Here is a 20,511-nt window from a genome sequence, read left to right as displayed (position 1 = left end):
CATCAGCTGGCCTCTTTAAAACCTTTCAATACATCTCACTGTAGAATTTACCCAAGTGTCTATGAGCCTTTCATAACCTGGCTGCTGGCTTCCTCTGCTGCCTGGTCCGCTCCACTCTCCACCTCACCCCACCGAACATTTCAGTTCTCCAGATAAAGAAGCACTTCTCCTCCGCTGCCCTGGGCATGTCCCTCCCCAGCACCATTGCACTTGCTGGGCACTAGACCTGTCGTGCTTTCCATGGCTGGTGCCTTCTCAGATATCATCTTCTTGGAGACCCTTCCCTACCGCACACCCAGGACAGCCCTCCAGCCACTCCAGTCACCACCGCCCGCCTCACCTCACTCTGTCATGTCTTCACCTAATTTATAATCCAGGGTTACCTTGTCCCTGTGTAAGGGCTCTGCTCTGCAGGGAGAGCTGGGGGTGAGTGAAGGGAGGAGTGGGCGGTTGGTGGGAGCGCTGGGGAGAGGGCCCGCGCCAACATGACCCCGCGCGGACCAACGCCAGACACAAAGCCAACGGATCACATCGTTAGTGGTCCTTTCTCAGAGTCAGGAAATCTGAAAATTTCTACAAATTCAGTAGTCGGTGCTAACTACCTAGAACTTGTCTTTTTTGGATGTGGTGGGGCTGCAGAAAGAAATCCGTTGGCAAAGAACCCGAGTGGGCGGGGCCAAGAGAGGTCAGGTGACGAGCTGGCCCCGCCCCTCGCAACAGCAGCGCGCAGGCGCAGTGCCGCTTGCGACGCGAGGTCCGCGCGGTAACCGTTAACGGAAGAACCGAGGAGCTGGTGCCCTTTGCGCATCCCACCGACAGTAACAAACCAAGCCGGTATGGGAGTGAGCCCGGACACAGGGCCGGGCCTGGCCAGGGTGGAGGGAGGGAGGGATGGAGAAAGGGCTTCCTGGAGACGGGGAGGCCCGCAGTCCAGCCTTGAACCTCAGGCGCCCCATCTCCTGTGAGCGGGGCCTGAGTTCACAGGGACCTGGGCAGTCAGCAAGCCCACCTGCTGTTTGGAGAGAACTCGCCTCAGCCAGCACAGGTTGCTGCCTCCCGCTTCTCAAATGTTAGGATTTCAGAAGTGAACCCCTCCGGGTTGGCTTGGGGAAAGAAGGGAATGGGCGGTTTTGTTTCTCGGGGTGACATTTCACTAAAGGTCAGGGTTCTCCCAGCCTGGCCTTCCCAAGGCTGCAGGGCCGCCCACTGCTGTGCCATCAGGGAGGGTCCCGCTATCAGCCAGGGATGCCCACGGAGCCCAAAAGGCCTGAAACCAGAGCAGCTTTCCCCGAAATCTCCAGAGAAGGTGGCGCAGGTGTACCACTCCCAGCTCCACCGGATGAAGCACTGAATCAGGAAGAACAGGCTGGCATTTGCAGGGCCCTCTGCCTCCCAGAATGCATACGGATGGGTCACTACACCCATCTGCTGGTTCCCATTTTTAAATTATTATTATTTGTGGAGGTGGTTCTATCTTTTAGATGTGCATTGGATGCTGAACCTGGGTCTCTTCCTCTGATGAAGATTATTGCACCTCCTCAGAGGTCTATGAATCGCTGCGGTAAAGGTGGCAGTCTCCTCAGAAAGCTCTAAATATTGAATTTGGGCTTCCTGCCAGAGTGAGAAAATTTCAGTCTCCTCAGGAAGCTCAGAAGGTTTATCTAGTCGTCGTCTTCCCCTCTCCCTCTCCCCCTCGGGGAAATCCATAGGTAGATTCTCCTCAGGATAAATGATATACATGCTTGGATTGAAATTATCATCCTGCAACTGTTGTTCTAGATGCTAAGGTGTTTTTTGCCAGTTGGCTTGGAGTTCCATCAACAACTTTGGTAAGCCTTTGATGCTGAGCTAGGATGATGAACCTACATTGGAACTAAATCAAAGGGCTTAGAATTCCTCCAAAGGGGGCCAGAACAATGGAAACAAGACATAAAGTGAGACCACACCTTGGGAATTCTGTCGTTCCTGTATCTGTAGAGTTACTTCCCTGAAAACACATGGGCTGAGTTTCTGTCCCATCTCTATGATTGCTAGTGCTGGTCTTGAGGGAGTAAAGCAAAGAAAAGATCAGGGGCAATGGCTAGTTTCACTGAGGCTTTAGCATCCAGGTGTCATTCCTTGCTACTGTCAGTTCCACAAATGGAGTGTAGCACCTGTTTCATTGGAAACTTTAGGTCACAGACAATGCCTTCTTCACACCCCAGCTCTCCTGCCCTGAATTACATTCCCTAATTTCTTTGGGAACTCCCTTCATATTCATGATGCAATTTCTGAGAGCTGGTTTCTATGAGTTGGGCAGGGTGAGAAGAAGGAAATGGAAACTGCTGGTCAACCACTTCTGAGTATGAACCTTATTATCTACCTCCATGATTACAGCGCTTACCACATTGTGATATGTGTTATTTGTGCCATTTTCTCTTGGGAATAAAAAATGTAGATCATGTGCTGCTGACTTTAAACCAAATTCATACCAAGTGTTGCTGGATTTTAACCAAATCCTGGCACATGATGATTATAACTTGATGACTTTTCTGACATAGTCTCTATCATGTTTGTTCTTTTAACAAAGGCAACTTATTGAATATAAAATTCTATCTCAGTAATAACGTATGTAAGACTTTCCATATCAGTCCCAAGTTTAGGAAATAACTTTTTGTCTTGTGTGTTTTACCTTGAAATGGACAATAGCATACTTATATGCAAAATATATGTACTCCATATGTTGGATAAATAATGTGATGGATTCTCAGGATGAAATTTCATATGTGATAAATTGATGTTCCCAGGTGAAATAATTAGCCCTGGATCACACATATAGGATTGGTCATTTTTCTATTTCACTGTGTGCATTCTTTGCCAATGTTTCTCCAATGGTCACCACTCCTGATACATAGTGGAACTTAATAAATATTTGGTGAATGAATGAATAATTCACTGATTTGACTAACAGTATGTGTTATGCCCAAGTGCCCACTATGGAGTTGAAATACTAACAAGAATAAAAAGATCAGGAAGGCCATGAGTCAAGGTCTTCATCTTTGGGGATGACCCAAGGTCTCTCAGGCAGTGATGGCAGAAAGTAGCCAGCAGTCATGACATCGGCATGGAGGGGCATGATTTGTACCCTAGCTTTCTGACTCATTCCAGCCTCTTTGAGGCCCCACATCAGTCCAGCAGAGTGCCCCAGCCATGAGCACAGGGAATTCCAGCTGAACTATTCATGTTTTGCAACATCATTGACTAGTCCTGCTCTGTGCCCTCTTCATTGATCCCAAGCCCTGGTCCTGTTGGGTTGGTTTCATTTCAGTTTCTGTAGTTTCAATCAGAGAGGTGTCAATCACAGCTCTCTCCCTTCAAGAGCAGAAGCTCCATGGATGCTTCATGGATAACACTTCCCCTGTATGGTCCAGCCTCATCCTCCTTTTTTCAGGTGTGGCCCAGAGTCAGGTTGCAGCAGACTTGGCTCCATCTTTCATGTAGGTAGAAACGTTCTTTCTAGCATCCAAGAGAGACAATGTCTTCATGCAGCCCCTTCTCTCTGCTTTTCTATCTGGAGTTCTTGTCATGCTTCTCTGTATGTGTACAGTGGATCAAAGCATACAAGTGGTATTGCTTCAGATCTTTCCCCCTGTCCCTGTGCTCCTGTATTCTCAACTCACTAAAAGGCATTCCCTCCTACCCAGCTTCCAAGCCAGTAACCTGGGTGTCTCCCTTGGCTCATCTTCACTTCACCTCCTTCATCTATGGTAGTCCCCCCTTATATTTGTGGTTTCACTTTTCTTGGTTTCAGTTAGTCTTGGTCAGTTGTGGTCCAAAATATTAAATGGAAAATTTAGATGTAAACAATTTATGAGTTTTAAATTGCACACTGTCCTAATCCATCTGGCCAGGGACATGAATCATGTCTTGGCTTAGTGTACCCATACGGCAGAATGGGATAGTATAAGCATGGGTACACCCCACATCCTCTGCAGAGATTAATATTTAGAACAAATAAGAAAAACTACTATTTCATTCCCTTAATGTTTTTAAGAAAGAGAGAGAAACCCATGGACTCAGATGTTTAAAGACATGCAAAATGTAAAATTGAAACACAATTTACATAATAATTATAAAACTTGTTAAGCTTTTAACATCAATTTAAAATAAGCACATTTCCCTTTTCTGATTTACTTACACTCTGGAGCCTGACTTCTTTGGTGTCATTTCCAAATCTATCATTTATTAGTCTGTTCTTCCTTAGGTTACTTACCTCTCTGTGCTCAGTTCCCTATTCTGTGACGGGAAATACTAGTAAGATTAAATACATTAGCATCTATAAAAGAATTAGAGCATCTCTGGCTCATAGTAAGTGCTATGTGTTAATTGCTGTTATCATTATTACTGAATATTGCAATAAACTTATTTTACACATCTAAAAAGTGCAGGCCTCTTATTCTTTGCCTAAATAACCCCATCCACACACACTTTTCCTGGCTAATCATCCTTCAAGTCTCACTCAATTTATAATAGAGAAAAGTTAGTTTCAGGGCTGAAGCCCTTCCAGAAAGCAGCTGCCAAACCAAGCAGGGCTTTACATGAACACAAGGGATTCCCTACGGATGGCTGGGAAGCACCAACATGCTTAGATTACACATTATATCCATAACATTGATAAACTCATAGCTAGGTATATCCAATTCCATTTTCATACGGGAGAAACATCCTCTCCCCCCATTTTAATTTTTTCAATTACAGTTGACATTCAGTATTATATTGGTTTTAGGCGTACAGCATAGTAGTTAGATATTTATATAATTTACAAAAGTTAAAATGATGAAGGGATTAAGAAATATAAATTGGTCAATACAAAATAATTATGGGGGTATAAAGTGCAGCTTAGGGAATACAGTACATAATATTGTGATAACTGCATGATGTCACAATAGGTGGGTGTTAGCTTTCTTGGGGGAATCACTTTGTAAACTATAGAGGAACATTCTTTGTCTGGGTCTTCCAAGATTGATTGGAAGTTACAAGAAATCCATTTCTAGTACCACCCCAGAAGCATCCTCTCACTCACTAGAACTGTCCAACATGAACAGAGGGAGATATCTACCAAAGACAAGGTCCCATGTGATTATAATCTATCTGCTTCTTGTTCCGCAGATTCCAAACCAAAAAGGGCAGACAAGGCTGTGCCAACTCCAGGGAGGCCTGGCTCCAGGTCTATGTGAGTGGCCTGGAACCTAGCTGGGCTGCGTCAGGGCCGGGCAGCAGGTCTCCAGGAAAGGTACCTGACCCTGACACTTATCACCGAGACATACCCTTCCACGTTCACAGCTCCTCTCAGTAGTCTGTTCCTTCTCTTAATTTAATCTTCATTATGTGTTGTGTTGTTTTATTGGTGTTATTTCCATAATTTATATTGGCTTTGGCAAAGGACACATATCCCCCATGAGTTTCTCTGCTATTGAGGATACATGGGTAGTGCAGTTGATTCTGTGTGTCTTCATAATAAGACTTTTTTTCTTTTTCTTTTTTAATAAAAAAAAGACAATTTATCTTTTAAATATGATTTGGTGTGAAGGGAATTGACTGGTATTATTATTACTAGGGGCAAATCACCATTTCCAAACAAAATAAGAATGAACATTTACTGAGAACTTCATTTGGGCTAAATGCTCTAAAAATACAAGCTCAATACTTTCAACAATGATTTTAATACCCATATGAAGTAGGGTCTCGTTCCTCCAATTTTACAGATGAGGCAATGGGCACAGAGGTGATGTGACTTGCTAAGGCTTATAGGTCTGTTTGGAGAGCACCATGAAAGAATGATTCAAAAGGACAGCTGTGGTGATAAGAGTCATCATCTCCACATTTGGTAGAGAAGTTGTAAATAGCAGCAGCAGTACAATATAGGGGAAAGACAAGGCATTGCACAGTCGGGAAAGTGGGTCTCTATCACTTATCAGTGAATCATTAGGAAAGTCATCTTGCCTTACTGGACTCAATTTTCACACCTGTAAAGTGGAGATAATATCCTCTTGGAAGAGTTATTATGAGGTGATGTGTGAAGCACCCATCACAGGATCTGACATCTGAAAGATTCTCTTTCCCTCTCTGAGTCTTAACTTTTTTTTACTTAAAATGGGCATGGTGTCTAACTTCCCAGTGTCATCATGTGGATCAGCTCTCTAAAGTCCAAAGCAAAGATAGAATGTTATCATGAACACAGAAGAATGAATGTCAGATTTGTTTCTGGAGTGTTGTAGGAGTAACCTAAAGCCATGTCTCCTTACTAACCCATCAGAACTCCTAGTACATGAGACAGAATTACATGCACAACCAAGTCTTGATCTACAGCATATAGAATTGTAGTCTATTAAGCTGGGAGGAACCTCTCAGAACATCTTGTCCAACATCCTCATATTATGACAGCTGAGTGCCAAGGACTGAGGAGTGGCGTAGTGAAAGTTGTGGGGCATGCTGAGGCCAGTTACTGTTTGAGAGATTTTAGAAAAGTTTGAAGCATGAGACAAGACAGACCATTCATATGGGAAAACCACTGGAAACAGCTTGGGTGGCACTGAAAGTTGAGTGGGGTGGGGATCTCAGGAAATTATCAGGGCAAGTGAACAATGCTACATTGGTTGATGGAGACACAGATATGGCCCCCCTTCTCATCTCTGGGGGAGGTGGGTCATTAAGGGAGCAATGACCTCTGCTAGCACTTCTGTCTGGAGAAAGCTATCTCCCCAGCTCTTGTCCTTATGCAGACAATTCAATTCTTACCCATTTGTCCCTGGTGCCTTTTGCACTGCTGCCCAGAGGGAGGAAATCCACACACGGGTTCTTTAAAAGGAACTTCCTGAGGTTCCAGCATACCCTGTGTCACTCAGCCTCAATCCCTGCTGGTTTTCACATCCAGAAATGATGGGGACTTGTCTTTTTGGCACTGGAACCCTGCACTGGGGCCTACTGTGGTGCCGGGACCTCTCGCTCCTCTGGGGGAGCCTCTGCAGCCAAGATATCCCTCCCAATTAAAAACTGCTCCAGCCCATTCTACATATCTACCCTCCTACCCGTCTTGACGTGGCTTCTTCTTTAAATCCCTAGCTGAAGGAATTCCAGTCAGATAGCTTTCAAGCAGTTTCAAGTAATGGTTGTTCTGTAGTTTATTTGTAATTTTGATGTGGTTGTGGGAGGAGGCGAGTACTGCATTTACCTATACCACCATTTTGACCAGAAGTCCTGACCCTCCAGAACTTTAAGAGAACAAATGTATGCTGTTTTAGGACATCAAATTTGTGGTAATTTGTTAGAGTAGCAATAGGAAACTCACACAGTTAGTTACTGGCTAAAGAATCACCAACAGTGGATCTTCCAGTTCAGTGTGAAAAATAATGGGATACTCTAGAACAGTGGTTGCCAACCTTTAAGACCTGATGAACCACCAGTGGTCTGTAGACCACCAGTTGTTTGTAGATCAACTTCTGGAAGTCAGCCTGTGTTTTTCTTGCAGTGCCTGCCTCCCCCAGTTCCCTTTCTAGATAGAAGGGAGTCTGTTTCCTCGTGCTCTGGTTTTTGTTTGTTGACAGTTGCTCTAGAAGATGAGATAAATTTTCCCCCAGTTCAAACCCAGGGTGAAGTAGACATATTCCAAGGTGATGGGCTATAATGAGGTGAGACAATCTCAAGAAGAGGGTCTGCTTCAGCAGCTAAGAATGAGGGCTGAGGCTTAACCAAGGTTACAAAACCCATCAGCCAGGTCAAGGGTAAGCCTGACTCTTCTTGACTCCTGTGGCCCTCTGAGGGTGGGAAGGACCTTGGATTCCTATCTGGAAGATTCTGTCCTCTCATTTGTCAGATGAAGTATAGAACAGAGCTGTGACCTGTCTTTGACTTTACTATTAGAGAGGGGGCAGGGTTAGGGGCTCTCCCTCACACTGGAATCTTTTTCCCCATGCCTCCCTGACCCTGAACAAATTGGGAGGAAGGAACTCAGTTCCACAGAGGCTGAATCACCAAGGAAGGTTTATAAGACCTGAATACTCTAATGAAGAAGTACTTCACCCAGAAATTATAAACAAAAGCACAGAGTCCTAGTGGTGGGGCAATGTGGGACGTCACCTGTTTCACAATATAAGATTTTGTGTTTCCTTTTTCTCTTTTCATAAAACTTCCTCTTCTTACCCTGAGCCAAGGGACCTTGTTTGTCCTTACTTGACTTTTCAGTTGACGTTTCTCTAAGTTTCCAGGAGGGACCAGAGCTAGAACAGGACATGGAACAGAGCCTATTGCTTGTGGATCAGCTTCGGGCCTGTGTTTTTCTTGGCAGTGCCTGCCTTCCCCAGTTCCCTTTCTACAATAGATAGAAGGAAGTCTGTTTCCTCATGCTCTGGTTTTTGCAAACTTTCTGTCCTCTCCCTATCTTACCCCCACCTAGAATGTTCTGTAATGTTCCCATGACAGGGCATTTTCCTCTCAGAAGGCCAGGAGCTGAGTTAGCATGCAAATTCAGCTGTAGATGGTGAAAGGAATCACAGTTCTTTCTGGTGACTGAGGCTAGCTGGCCACATGACTGTCCTGAGCTGCTTTTTTATACTCACCCTTCACAGAGCCATGGGACTTGTCCTCTCTCAATTTTCTAGTTGTCTCCACCTGTTCTCCCTTCTTAATTCCTGTCATCTTGGGTTCCACTAAATCTAAGCAAACAGAAAATGGGAAAAGGTGGAGAAATAGACAAAACTGTGACTTCATTTTTCTACTTTTTAAATAGTGTGGATGAAAAAGAGGCCATATACTAAACCTGACAAGTGCCATGGAGGCCTGCATGACGAACCTTGTAAGTTCAGAGACCCAAGTAACCACATAGAATGGTCTGAACATTAAAATTCCCAATTAAAATTGGGTCATGGCTGGTAGTCACATCCTAGACCTGTAGCTTCCTTGACAAAGGTTAATCTTTAATTGAGCCAGTCTATTGTATTTGAACAACTAAGATAACATACCTTTGAAATAACGGAGTAATTTTCTTTTCCATATTCCTCAAAGGCACAATTGCACAACCAGTGGCACCAGAGCTTGAGACCACATTGTTATCTTGTTGCCTAAATACCATCTCTATGTGCAGTAGGTGTTAACTATTCTGTACCGACCAAGGTAGCAGATGTTCTCTCTGTTTTAATTTTTATCCAATTTAAGAGATTTCTCCACTTTGCTTTCCCTCACTTCCTTATCTACCACTAATAAAGTTTATGTAACCCTCCTTATATCGCCTCCTTTTATTCTAATATATAAAATAAACAGCAAAACTGCTATTTTTTTAGAGCATTTTCTCAGTCTGTTGCTATTCTGTTTACTGACAATTGTTGTCAGTTTGGCTCAGTAAATTTATTAAAATTCTCAGCAAGTGTAGACATTTACTACAGTGTAATCGTTTCATTTAGGTTTTGCAGACTAAGGACATGTAGGGATGCCCAATATCTAGACTCAGTCTTCTTCCTTAAGGTTTTTCTTTTTCTTTTTATTGTGTTAAAACATACATAACAAAATTTACCATCATAACCATTTTTAATCATAGTTCAGTAGTATTAAACATATTTACATTGTTGTGCAACAGTCACCACCACCTATCCCCATAACTCTTTTATCTTGTAAATCTGAAACTCTATAACTGTTAAACACTAATTCCCCATTCTCTCCTCCCTTCCAGCTCCTAGCAACCAGCTTTATACTTTCTGTCTCTATGATTTGACTAAGTACTTTATATAAGTGGATTCACACAGTATTTGTCTTTTTGTGAAGGCTTATTTCACTTAGCATAATATTCTTAAGGTTCACCCATGTTGTGGCAAATTGGAGAATTTCCTTGCTTTTGAAGGCTAAATAATATCCCCTTATATGTATATACTATATTTTGCTTATCCCGTCATTGGTCAGTGGACACTTGTGTTGTTTCCAAGTTCAGCTTGTGAATAATGCTGCTATGAGCATGCGTGTACAAATAGCTCTTCAAAATCCTGCTTTCAATTTTGGGGGGTATATACACAGAAGTGGAATTGATGGGTTATATGGTAATTCTATATTTAATTTTTTTTAATATATTTTATTGATTTTTTTACAGAGAGGAAGGGAGAGATATAGAGAGCTAGAAACGTTGATGAGAGAGAAACATCGACCAGCTGCCTCTTGCACACCCCTTACTGGGGATGTGCCCGCAACCCAGGTACATGCCCCTGACCGGAATCAAACCCGGGACCCTTCAGTCCACAGACCGACGCTCTACCACTGAGCCAAACCTGTTTCGGTTCTATATTTAATTTTTTAGGAGCCTCTATACTGTTCCTCCCTTAATTTTTTTTATATATGTTTGATTGTTGCTGCAGACAACTGGATACTATCAAATGATAATATGTCATGAGAACTTGCCAAATCTGCAAATTTTTGATTGTCACTAGAGCACTAGGAATCAACTATCCATGGAGATATTTTGTTTAGTTTTTCACAAAGAAATAAAGGTTTTATCAGGTAGGCCAAGTGTTCCTCACTTCCATATGTGTGAGAGCATCTGGGGAGCTTTTTTGAACTCCACCACTGGAAGTTTCCCATTGGTGGGTCTGAGATGGAACTGAAATGTTTGCAAAGCAAGGACTTCCTCTGAATTTCAGTCCCTTGAGTCTCAGTCCCATCGACAAGGGAGTGATCCCACAAGCTTGTGAGGATTCAGTGAGATGACAGGTGTGAAGTATAGACATAGGTCATAAAGGTCAAGTGTCATATTATTGAAGGGAGGGCCCTCCTTAGCAACCTTGCATGCTTCAGCAAAACAATTATAGGCCATAATTACCCTCTGTTTTATAGTGGAAACTCCAAGTGCTAGAGCAGCAAACATCACATTATGTTGTCTTACATAATTTCCACTAATAAAATTTCTTTTCATAACTGTGGTGAAAGTTCTTTGCCCCTCCCTCCGTTCCCAAGGGGGAATATGGGAATATACACTTTGAAATATCCCATTAAAAATTAAACTTGAGGAAGCAAGATTATAAAAGCATCCGGTCAGTGTGTGAGAAACTGATGTCTCCTTCACTGCAGGAGGAAGTATAAATAGACTTGGTCGTTTTGGAGGACAATTGGCACATATTTCAACTCTACAGTGAATACATCCTTTGTATTTCCATGTTTAGGCATCTTTTCTGGGAAAATACACACAAATATAAACAAAGAAGCATGTATAAAGTATACGATGCATATAACAGCAAATTGTTTATGATACATAAACCACCTAAATGTTCAGCAATTAAAATTTGGTTAAATAAATTATGAACCACTTTTATAATGGAATATTAGGTAGTAGTTGTTTTTTAAAAAGGGGAAAGAGCCCTAATCGATTTGGTTCAATGGATAGAACGTTGGCCTGCGGACTCAAGGGTCCCAGGTTTGATTCTGATCAAGGCCATGTACCTTGGTTGCAGGCACATCCCCAGTAGGGGTGTGTGGGCAGCAGCTGATTGATGTTTATCTCTCATCGGTGTTTCTAACTCTCTCCCTCTCCCTTCCTCTCTGTAAAAAAAAAAAAATTCAATAAAATATATTTTAAAAATTAAATAAATATAAAAATAAAAGGGTGAAATACTAACATGGAAATCTCTCTATGACACAATGTTAAGTGAATAAAGCAAAACAATGTAACTTAATTTCTGCAGAAAAGGGACATATGTGTGTGTGTGTGTGTGTAAAAGCTTAGGAAAACACTTAGAAAAATACATAGTAAACACATGGAGAAATGGGGGGGGGAGAACTTTTAAAGATTATGTTAACTAAGTAATAGTAGCCATGTCTAAGTCACTTGAAGAGAGGGATTAGGGAGTGCCCCTTGCCAACAGTGCTATGGAGGGTTCTTCTGCAAATTTTTAGGGCTGTCTACTTTGGCCCCACACACTCACCATGGCTGTGCTACTCAGTAATCTGACATTGGGCCAGCCACCTTGGATTTGGATTTGGACTTGGGTTTGCTCTTTGTTGTACTCTGTGCTGCTTTGGGCCATTGATCTCCACCCTGTACTAAACTACTATGTCCTCTTCAGATACTCTGGTTTATCCTTCAGACTGAGGGGTCCTGGGTGCTTGTATCCTTTCAGCTTGATTCTGAGATGCTGGGTGTGAGCTAACTACCTGGGGTGGCCAGTCTGAGCCCTCCTCTCTTGACTTGCTTAGTGTTTCTCTGCTTATCCAGGCCTCCCTATAAGTATTCATGAGGTGCTTGTCTCAGATCTGACCACCAAGATGAAACAAGATTTCTCTTCATTCCCACGGTCATTAGAGTTTTACCTCAATACCCCCTTCTCTGAAATTCTATAATTGGGATAAGAAAGAAGGCAGGCTTCTTATTCAGGACCCTGTGCAACATTTTGTGCTTTTTTCCTGTAATTCAGCTTATTGTAGCCCTCTCTCTAGAAACCTTTCAGTGTTGAGCAGTGTAAGCTCAGAGACCCCCAACCATCAAGAACTGGCTATGTCTCTTAACTCCCAAGAGCCTTGCCAACTTGTGATCTTTGAACATTCATCTCCTTGGATGAGTGACATTAGTGATAGGTGGGTAATGTGACCTACTTAGGAGTCTCAGTCCTGGGATGGCTCCAAAACACCACATATTCACCATCCCCCCAGGAGCACATTGAATCCTCCGGGAACTGGACCTCCAGGAGAAACCAGACGGGACAACACCTAGCTTCATAGTTAAGCTCTTCCTCTGAAATTCTAAATTACACAGAGAAAATTATTGTCTTTGGCCACTGCTCCTAAAGACACCAGGAAACCAATGCCAAACTGTGATGTAGCAATGAACAAAAGGATAGAAGGTGTTCCCAAACTTCCCTGTTTGGGATTTGCATATTTGAGAAAGCATACCCTAATTAGAGAGAAACCAGTTATTAACTAGAATAGAGGATCATGTCATACTCTGCCTATTTGACTGCCCCGCCCCACATTCCTTTCTGGTACCACTGAGGGTATAAATTGTGGCTGGCTCTGTGTGCATTTACATCACAGGCCAAAATGAAGACATGCACAATCTTTGTTCTGGTGGCTTTCATCACCGTGGGGCTGGAGATGGCTTGCGCTCGGACACCTCTTCGCCAAGGTGAGGGTGCTGAGGGGTTTCCTGCCTGACATCAGAGAGGGCTCAGAGCCCAGCTTCAGGCCTGAGGATGACTTGGCATAAAAGCAGGCAGTGTGTTCACTGCAGAATGGAGATTTTGAATTGATCAGATACACATTCTCTAACTTTCAAGAGTGATCACCCTGCATTTCTATTCTTCTTATCTGCTCAGATTGGGTCTGATTAGAAGTTGGGTTTTCTCTAGATGTGCCCTGGATGTGGGACTCCAACAGGAGTGACTTCAGGATGAACATGGTGTGTGTGTGAAGTGGGAAGATGGCTGACTGTGATCAGAGATTTTTCTAATATCTTATATGGTGGAAAGAAGAGGGTTATGACAAGTGCAGGTTTCTTGTGTGCTGGGACTGTGCAGCCTTTGGAGCAGGGATAACATTCTAAGAGCATGAATGTGAAAATGGGGACTCTAGAGTAAAAGTGGAGCTGCTGAAGCTGAGGGACGGGTCCAGGAACACGAAGGAAGAAATGGAAAAGGTGGGAGTCCTACTAGTGGCAAGGCCATCTGACCTCTAACACCAATTCTCATGACTGTATAGTGACTATTCCAGATTGCACAAAAACCATTGTATGTTTCAGAGCAACAAAGACCTGGAGTCTGCCCCCAGGTACCCAAAGGAACCTTTGGGATTTGTGTTGAAAAATGCTCAGGAGATGCATCATGTCCCAAGGGAATGAAATGCTGCAGCAATGGATGTGGGCATATCTGCAAAGCTGCTCTCCCTCAAGTGAGTATAAATCGGTCAAGAGCTGTCCAGTGTACAATAACTTCCTAGTGGACTTTTCTGGGGCAGATGGGTGCTCACGTGTCCACTGCATGCAGGAGTCTGGGTAACTCCAAGAGAAGAGGTCTGGAAATAAATGGCAGAAGGACACCTGGCTGCATTATCCAAGACCCTCTCCTCGAATTGAAGCCCTATCCCTATCCCTGAGTGGCTCTCAGTGGAGACAAGTAACCATGATCCTAGGTTCTCAGGTCATTATTATCCCAGGATTTCTCACCCTCCTCCTCCTGCCCACCAAGGGGGCTTTACTCTTCCTGGAAAATGAATGATTGTGGGAAGAGGGGGAAAGGAAAGGGAACACCAATTATTGAGTATCTTCTATGTTTGTGAGGCATTGTGCTGAAGCTGAGATAAAAAGATAAACACAACCAGGTGAGGGAGACAGAACTAGGTAAATACTTACAACTGTAACCATGGCTTTGTACCAGTTTCTACTAAGGTCTGTGGGCACAAAAGGAAAGTTACTGGCTTTGCCTGGGAGGGTGGATCAGTGGGTGTTGGGAAGGTTGTAGAAGAGTAGAGAACATATAAGGACATGCTTAAAGGAGGCATAAAGTTTGCTGGAGGAAGGAAGGGAAGTTCAGATGGTGGGAGAAGTGTGAGAGATGGGAAAAGGACTGGTAGAAGTTGCAGCATTTCAGGGGCACACATCTCAGCATCTCAGTGGAGGGTCATCTAAGCCAGGGTCCAAAGAAGAGGTGCCTGTCAGCTTGGTGGACTGCTAGGGGTTTTTGAACAGAGGAAATGTCATGATCAAATTTGTATTTTAGAAGGGCGGCTTTGGTGGCCAAGTGAAAGCTGGACAAGGTGTTCATTAAGCGTGCCTGGAGACCAGCCCCAGAAGATTTCTCATGAATCTGATGCTTGGCTATCAAGACTCTTCCACAAACCATTCCTGGCTATTCTCTATCCCTGGACTTGCAGCCCTAGAAGATAAAGATCTAAAGTGGTGGAGTGACCACTTCTAAAGAGCTTATGTCCAGAATAAACCTTATCTGTGCACGATTCAGGCTGTGTCATTCTTCCCACTTAGGCATTCTAGTGGAGCCTCAGTAGATCAGCAGGACCATGTGTGCCCTGCACTGAGCCCATGAATGCAAGGCACTAATGAAAGATCAAAGGCAAGGTCCTCCCAGCTAGTTTCTTTCCTCCTTCCATGGCCATGTCTCTAAACAGGGCAAAGAGCATAATCTTTTCTCAATCATTCTGTGAATAAAAATGACATTCTAGCACGTAGCAAGCCTTTTGGAGCAGCCTTTATAAGGGAAAGACTCAAGAGCAGGAGCAGAAGCAAGTGTGGGAATACCCTATTCTAAGGAAGCATACTGACATCTATCTAGCAGGACTGGATGCCTAACTCCAGGAGAGCAACCCCAGCCCTTGGGATGTAGGACTTTGAGTGGCATAGACTGGGAGTACCAGCTCCTGTCTTGGAGTGACTAGGAGTTAGAATACAGTTAGGATATAGGCTCTGTGGGTGGAGTCTTTGATTCAGAGTTTTCCTGAGGCAGAGGATAAACATAGGTCTCCCAAAGAAGCCTTGACAAAAACTATGGTCTGAGCTGACCACTACAAGCTCAATCTCTCAGCGCTCTCTGTGCGCTTTCTAACCTTGATTCCCCCCACTTAGCCTGCCGAGTTTGGACTCCCTTATCAACTTGTCCCTGTCCATCACACTGCTGTTACTTCTCATATAGCACCTCTTATAACCCCAGTGGCCCATGGCCTCACCAGTCTGTACATTGGAATGAGCATATTAGCATCAATATCGTCTTTTACTGGCTGGTCATCTACATCCCAAACCTCAGCATGCTTTATTAGTCACTCTTGGTCACTTATGGGGGTTCACAGACCCCTCTAACATGCTCTCAAACAAGTTCACCTGTTGTCTGCCATTCTGAATGCCAAAGATACTTGAGGAAGGCATCCTACAACTTCCACTCAAGTTTCTGCCCTTTAAATTCCTAAAATCCCTAGAAAGTTGTTTGTGCTCTTTTGGGAGCTGCTCATTTTATTCTCCACCTGCATTCCAATCCCCTTTAATATTTTGGAGAAAACTCTTATTTCTCCCTATGAAAATTGACAAGGGCCAGAAAATCTCACCCTGCTTCCTATCAGGATTTGGAATCAGGAGTGACACTTACGACTTAGGAATTGTCAAAAACCAATTCACAACAGCAGAGGTGCCAGTGACAGCATCCTAACCAGATTTGCCACGGGCTGGACTTGGCTATGTCCTCTTCTACATGCTATATTTAGGTTCTTGATATTTTTCCCAAGCCTGGTTCACCAGTCTTTCCTACTGTTTCTGTGCACTGTGTAATATTGTCTTCTCAAAATTCATGCTCTCTCAAATTGGACAGAATTGGCTTTTTTGTTTGCATCCAAGAACATTAACTTGTACAGAAATTGGTGTCAGGAGTGGACACAGGCCAAAAATACTTAGGGAGATGGCAGGAGTCTGGGTTTTAGGAACTGGACTAGTTAGAAGCCCCTTTGTTCACATGCCTATGCTCTCTTATTCACATGAGAGGCCCCATCTCCTTGAGAACTTGGATAGTTTCTGTTTTGGGGAGCCACCTCCATAGTTGGCAGAGCTACAAACGGAACCCTGGGTTGCTCACAGCCTGTGTTTCTCTACATGTGACCTCTGGCTAAGCACCCCTCACCCTGTGGCCATTTGCTCTAATGGGCTCCTCCCTTCCCCCTACACCTCCTCTCCTTCCTCCAGTGGACAGGGGTCTTGCCATTGCACCTGTGTCTCTGGGTGGCTGCTGGGTACTGCCTGGTACAAGTTCCTAATGCTACCCCACCTCTGGCAACATTTCTCATCCCTGGAAACCCCATTCAGTGCTCCCCTGCAGCTCCAGGGACCTGCTAAGTCTGGCCCCAAGCCTGTCACTAATCCCCCAAGTCCTGCCTGCAGCCCCAGGATCCTCAGAGCAGGAGGAATGACCCCTTAGACCAGGGGTCTGCAACCTTTAAGACAAAAAGAGCCACTTGGACCCATTTCCGAAGGAAGAAAAGAAACCTGGGAGCCGCAAAACCATTGCGACATTTAAAACAAATATAACACTGCATATATTGTTTCTTACCTTAATGCTATATACCGGATCATGCAGTTAGCTGTCAATCTGAAGAAAAAAAGGACTTTTTCACTTAACAATGTAAAATATATTTTTGCAAATTAATAGCTAATTAAAATATTTAATTTACCTGGTTAATGGGATTTTTGCTCCTGAACCTCAGTGCACAGTGTCAGCACATCAGGGCTGTAAGATGTTACCTTCATTTTCACACAGGCTTGCCAGTTGTCGGAGCCGCGGTAAAGCTTCAAAGAGCCGCATGCGGCTCTGGAGCCGCAGGTTGCTGACACCTGCCTTAGACAGAGTGGTGCAGACACCAGGTGAGTACTCTGCCCCATCTGGGGTAATCATGTGGCCCCGCCTCCTAGTTCACATGCCCATTAATGCTTGGTCACGTGGCCCCGCCCCCTTATTCATGTGCCCACTTCTGCTTGATCAAACCAGTCTGGGAGGGGCCGGTGGGTTGACCCCTTATACAGAGGGGTGCAGACACCAGGTGGGCACTCCCCCTTGCTCCCCTCTCCCGCCCCTCAGAAAAGCAAGTCTGTGCTGACATTCAGCTCCTCCAGGGCTTGGCCTACACAGTGCAGCCACCAAAGGGGACCCATCTGCAGAGTGGCAGGAGGAACAGGCCTCCCAGGGCAGCTGGATGCCCACCTGACCCCAAAGCCATTCTTCAGCCTCCCACTTAACCTTCTGAAGGGTAACCAGGTGTGGTTCCCCCCGGCCCAGCTACCTACCTTGGGAGGCGGTAGAGGATGTCATCCTCCGGTGGCCCATTCCTGTTACTACAGAAGGTAAAGGTCATCCCTGCCGCCCAGCCCAGCACATCATTCCCATTTCATAGGCCAGAACCAGGCCTCAGCACTTCCCTCAGACGGGATGGAGCAGAGCTAGATTGGGAATAAGAATGGTCTCTGCAGCTGATTGTGTGTGGTCCCCATGTTCTCGAGCCCAGAAGGCTCCAGGGACCTCTGTGCATTTGTAACTGTGGCTACGTCACTGTATTTCCCTCCTGTCCACCTGCCTCGTATCCTGAACACTGCAGGCTCAAGTTGCTCCACCTTCCTCTCCTCAGTCCACACCTCCAGTCTACTCGATTCAACGGGCTCCCCTCAGGTTCAATGTGCCTCTTGCCTCAATTCCTGCTGTGCCCACATCTACTTTCACTGTTAAATTAAGATTTATTTCTGTTACTGTATTTAATGTTTTTTATTTACTATATTTTTATTGCTTTTTTGTTTTTCTTTATCATTTCCATTAGCTAGATTAAGTTTTCTTCTGCTGATTTGAAAGTCATAATTCTCTTTATTCTTCTAGAATTTACCCACGTGGATTTTTAAGGCATGTTAATATTTTCACCTTTTCCAGAACAAGGAAATTAGTGTGCCCTCATTTCTCTTTGGACATGCACTCTGCAACCCCATCCCACTTGGTAGCCAAATAGATATGTCATATAGAATTTTAGTTCTTGATTTCATGTTTGTATTTTTAAAAAGTTGTTTGTTTTTGTAATAATCAAATGTATCAGGTTATAAACCCACCCTTACTTCCTATGTATTTGTATCCTCCTGGTCCCCTCCCCCTTTCTGCTGGAATGTTTTCCCCAAGAGTGTTTTCGAAAAAGGTCTTTTTGGCTTTGGATGCCTGAAGATATCTTTGTTTTGTACTCACATTTAAACTATAGTTTACCTACATATACCATTCTAGGTTTAAATGTTTTCTTTAACATTTAGACTATTTCTTCATTATCTTCCCGGTTAGAAATGCTGCTGAGAACTCTGAAATTAACCTGATTCATTTATAAGTAGTCTTGTCTTTCTCTCTGAAACTTATAAAATTTGCTATTTTAAAATTGCGGTTATATTTCTTTGTATGTGTTCATGTGTGACATTCATTCACTTATTCACTCATTCATTCTACTGACACTTTATCAGCCTTCAAACTAGGATTTCCCCCCCCCCCCCTTGCAGCCCCATGGTCCCACTGGCTCAAGCATAGCTATAGGGAGTGGGGACAAATCCAGGTTATAGTCCCCTCGTCAGGTGGATCTCCATCTCCTCTGCCAACCACAGACTGTTACTGAGTTGAATTTTCTACTCCAGTCTCGTCTTCCCCTCAGGGTGAGTTTGTCCAAGACTATTCCTCACTCTTTCAAGGCTCCAGGACACTGGAAGAGCCACTTGACTGGTCCTACAGGCTCCTCCAGTGCTCTCCTGTGAGTTGGTTTACAGGAACCGGGTGGGGACAGCTTGCCAGTAAGTCTGCTATACTCATGTCCAAGGCAGAGGCGGAGGAACTGGCTTTCCCCTGTCTTTAGCCAGGATCTCACAGGACTTCTGAGTCCTGGGAAGAGAGGCAGTCTCTCATTGCTGTCCAGACGTGTGTGACCACGTGTGAGCAGGTGAGGACTAGTGGAAACATGGCACCATCTTGGCCACATGCACACTGACAGCAGGGTAGTGATAGGCCTCCAGGTTTAAGAGGCTTTGCCGAGAGCAGACCGCTCCACAGAAGCCAAATGAGAAGGACCTGTGTGAAAATACTAGTATGTGAGCAAGACTAATCCATTGCAAGTATACAACTCAGAGATTTTTTTAGTAAATGTGTTCAGCAGGGCAACCATTGCCATATTTCAGTGTTCCATATTTCCATTACCCCTGAGTTCCTCTGCCCATTTACAGTTCACCTTGCTTCCACCTCCAGCTCTAAGCAACCACTTACTTGAACTTTCTCTTTATAAACTTGCTTTTCCTAAACATTTAAGCATATATTCTTTGGTTACTAAATAATATTCCATTTTATGGATATCATTGGCTGCTTTTTATTTACCAAGCATAGAAAAGATTCTAGTTGCATTATCCTTATGTGCTTATTCCTCTGAGACTATCCTATTAAATACATTAATATATTTTGTAGTTATATGTATTACTTACAAATTTAATAACTTTTTGGTTCTCTTGTAGTCTTCTGGCAAACCTTGCAGCACATCTGGCATACCCCAATTGTGTAGGTAAGTTACAGCAACATAGTGCATAGCCAGCAGATGGAGACAGAGAACACCAAATATTCAGACTCACGTTTTTTTACCTATGCTGTTTCTCAGTCTCAGGATATCAGGCTTCATTCATTGTAGCTTTGGTTCTCAAACCTGACTATGCATTGTAATTACCTATGCAACTTTAAAAAAATTACAGATTCTGAGTTTAGTGGTCTGAGATGCAGTCTTGCCATCGAGATATCTAAAATCTGCACAAGTGCTTGTAATTACAGCAAAGTTTGAGTCTCACTACTTTAGAACGGAGAACAATGGATCTTGAGCTGGAGAACTTGTGAAAAACAGAGACCCTAACTGTCATAGTTTTCATCCTTTTGAGAACCTGTGCATGCTGAAATGGCCAGGTATTAAGCTTAAGATAGTTAAACATGTAATCAGGACTAAATCTGATACCTTCTCATGTTAGACTCTAAGAGTAAC

General features: G+C 43.8%; 1 protein-coding gene and 1 long non-coding RNA gene across 5 annotated transcripts in view; both read left to right on the top strand.

Annotated features, from left to right (window-relative positions):
- Nucleotides 1-698: 698 nt before the first annotated feature.
- Nucleotides 699-20,511, top strand: part of LOC118726344 — a 30,425-nt gene continuing 10,612 nt past the window's right edge. For 3 of the 4 annotated variants that reach the window (XR_006742509.1, XR_006742508.1, XR_006742510.1), the window contains exons 1-2: nt 699-834; nt 5,149-5,272. This is a non-coding gene — a long non-coding RNA (uncharacterized LOC118726344). Of the gene's footprint in view, nt 835-5,148; nt 5,273-17,316; nt 17,831-20,511 lie in introns of those variants that run through there. The other variant, XR_006742507.1, reaches the window with a different exon arrangement.
- LOC118726343 (WAP four-disulfide core domain protein 18-like) lies at nt 12,976-14,947 on the top strand. The gene is made up of 3 exons (XM_036450998.1): nt 12,976-13,129; nt 13,742-13,890; nt 14,718-14,947. The coding sequence occupies exons 1-3, from the start codon at nt 13,045-13,047 to the stop codon at nt 14,763-14,765; spliced, it is 282 nt and encodes a 93-aa protein (XP_036306891.1). The 5' UTR covers nt 12,976-13,044; the 3' UTR covers nt 14,766-14,947.

Source organism: Pipistrellus kuhlii, unplaced genomic scaffold (genome assembly GCF_014108245.1).
Source record: "Pipistrellus kuhlii isolate mPipKuh1 unplaced genomic scaffold, mPipKuh1.p scaffold_m20_p_22, whole genome shotgun sequence".
In the NCBI taxonomy this organism is placed as follows: domain Eukaryota; kingdom Metazoa; phylum Chordata; class Mammalia; order Chiroptera; family Vespertilionidae; genus Pipistrellus; species Pipistrellus kuhlii.
Note: the sequence above shows the minus strand (reverse complement) of the source record. Positions and strands in the feature narration are given on the sequence as shown.

Excerpts from the sequence above, each read along its gene's own strand:
- LOC118726343 (XM_036450998.1), top strand. The coding sequence starts at position 13,045 with ATGAAGACATGCACAATCTTTGTTCTGGTGGCTTTCATCACCGTGGGG. Across the intron at positions 13,130-13,741 it reads TCGGACACCTCTTCGCCAAG|AGCAACAAAGACCTGGAGTC; the intron begins GTGAGGGTGCTG and ends TGTATGTTTCAG. Across the intron at positions 13,891-14,717 it reads GCAAAGCTGCTCTCCCTCAA|AAGGGCGGCTTTGGTGGCCA; the intron begins GTGAGTATAAAT and ends TTTGTATTTTAG.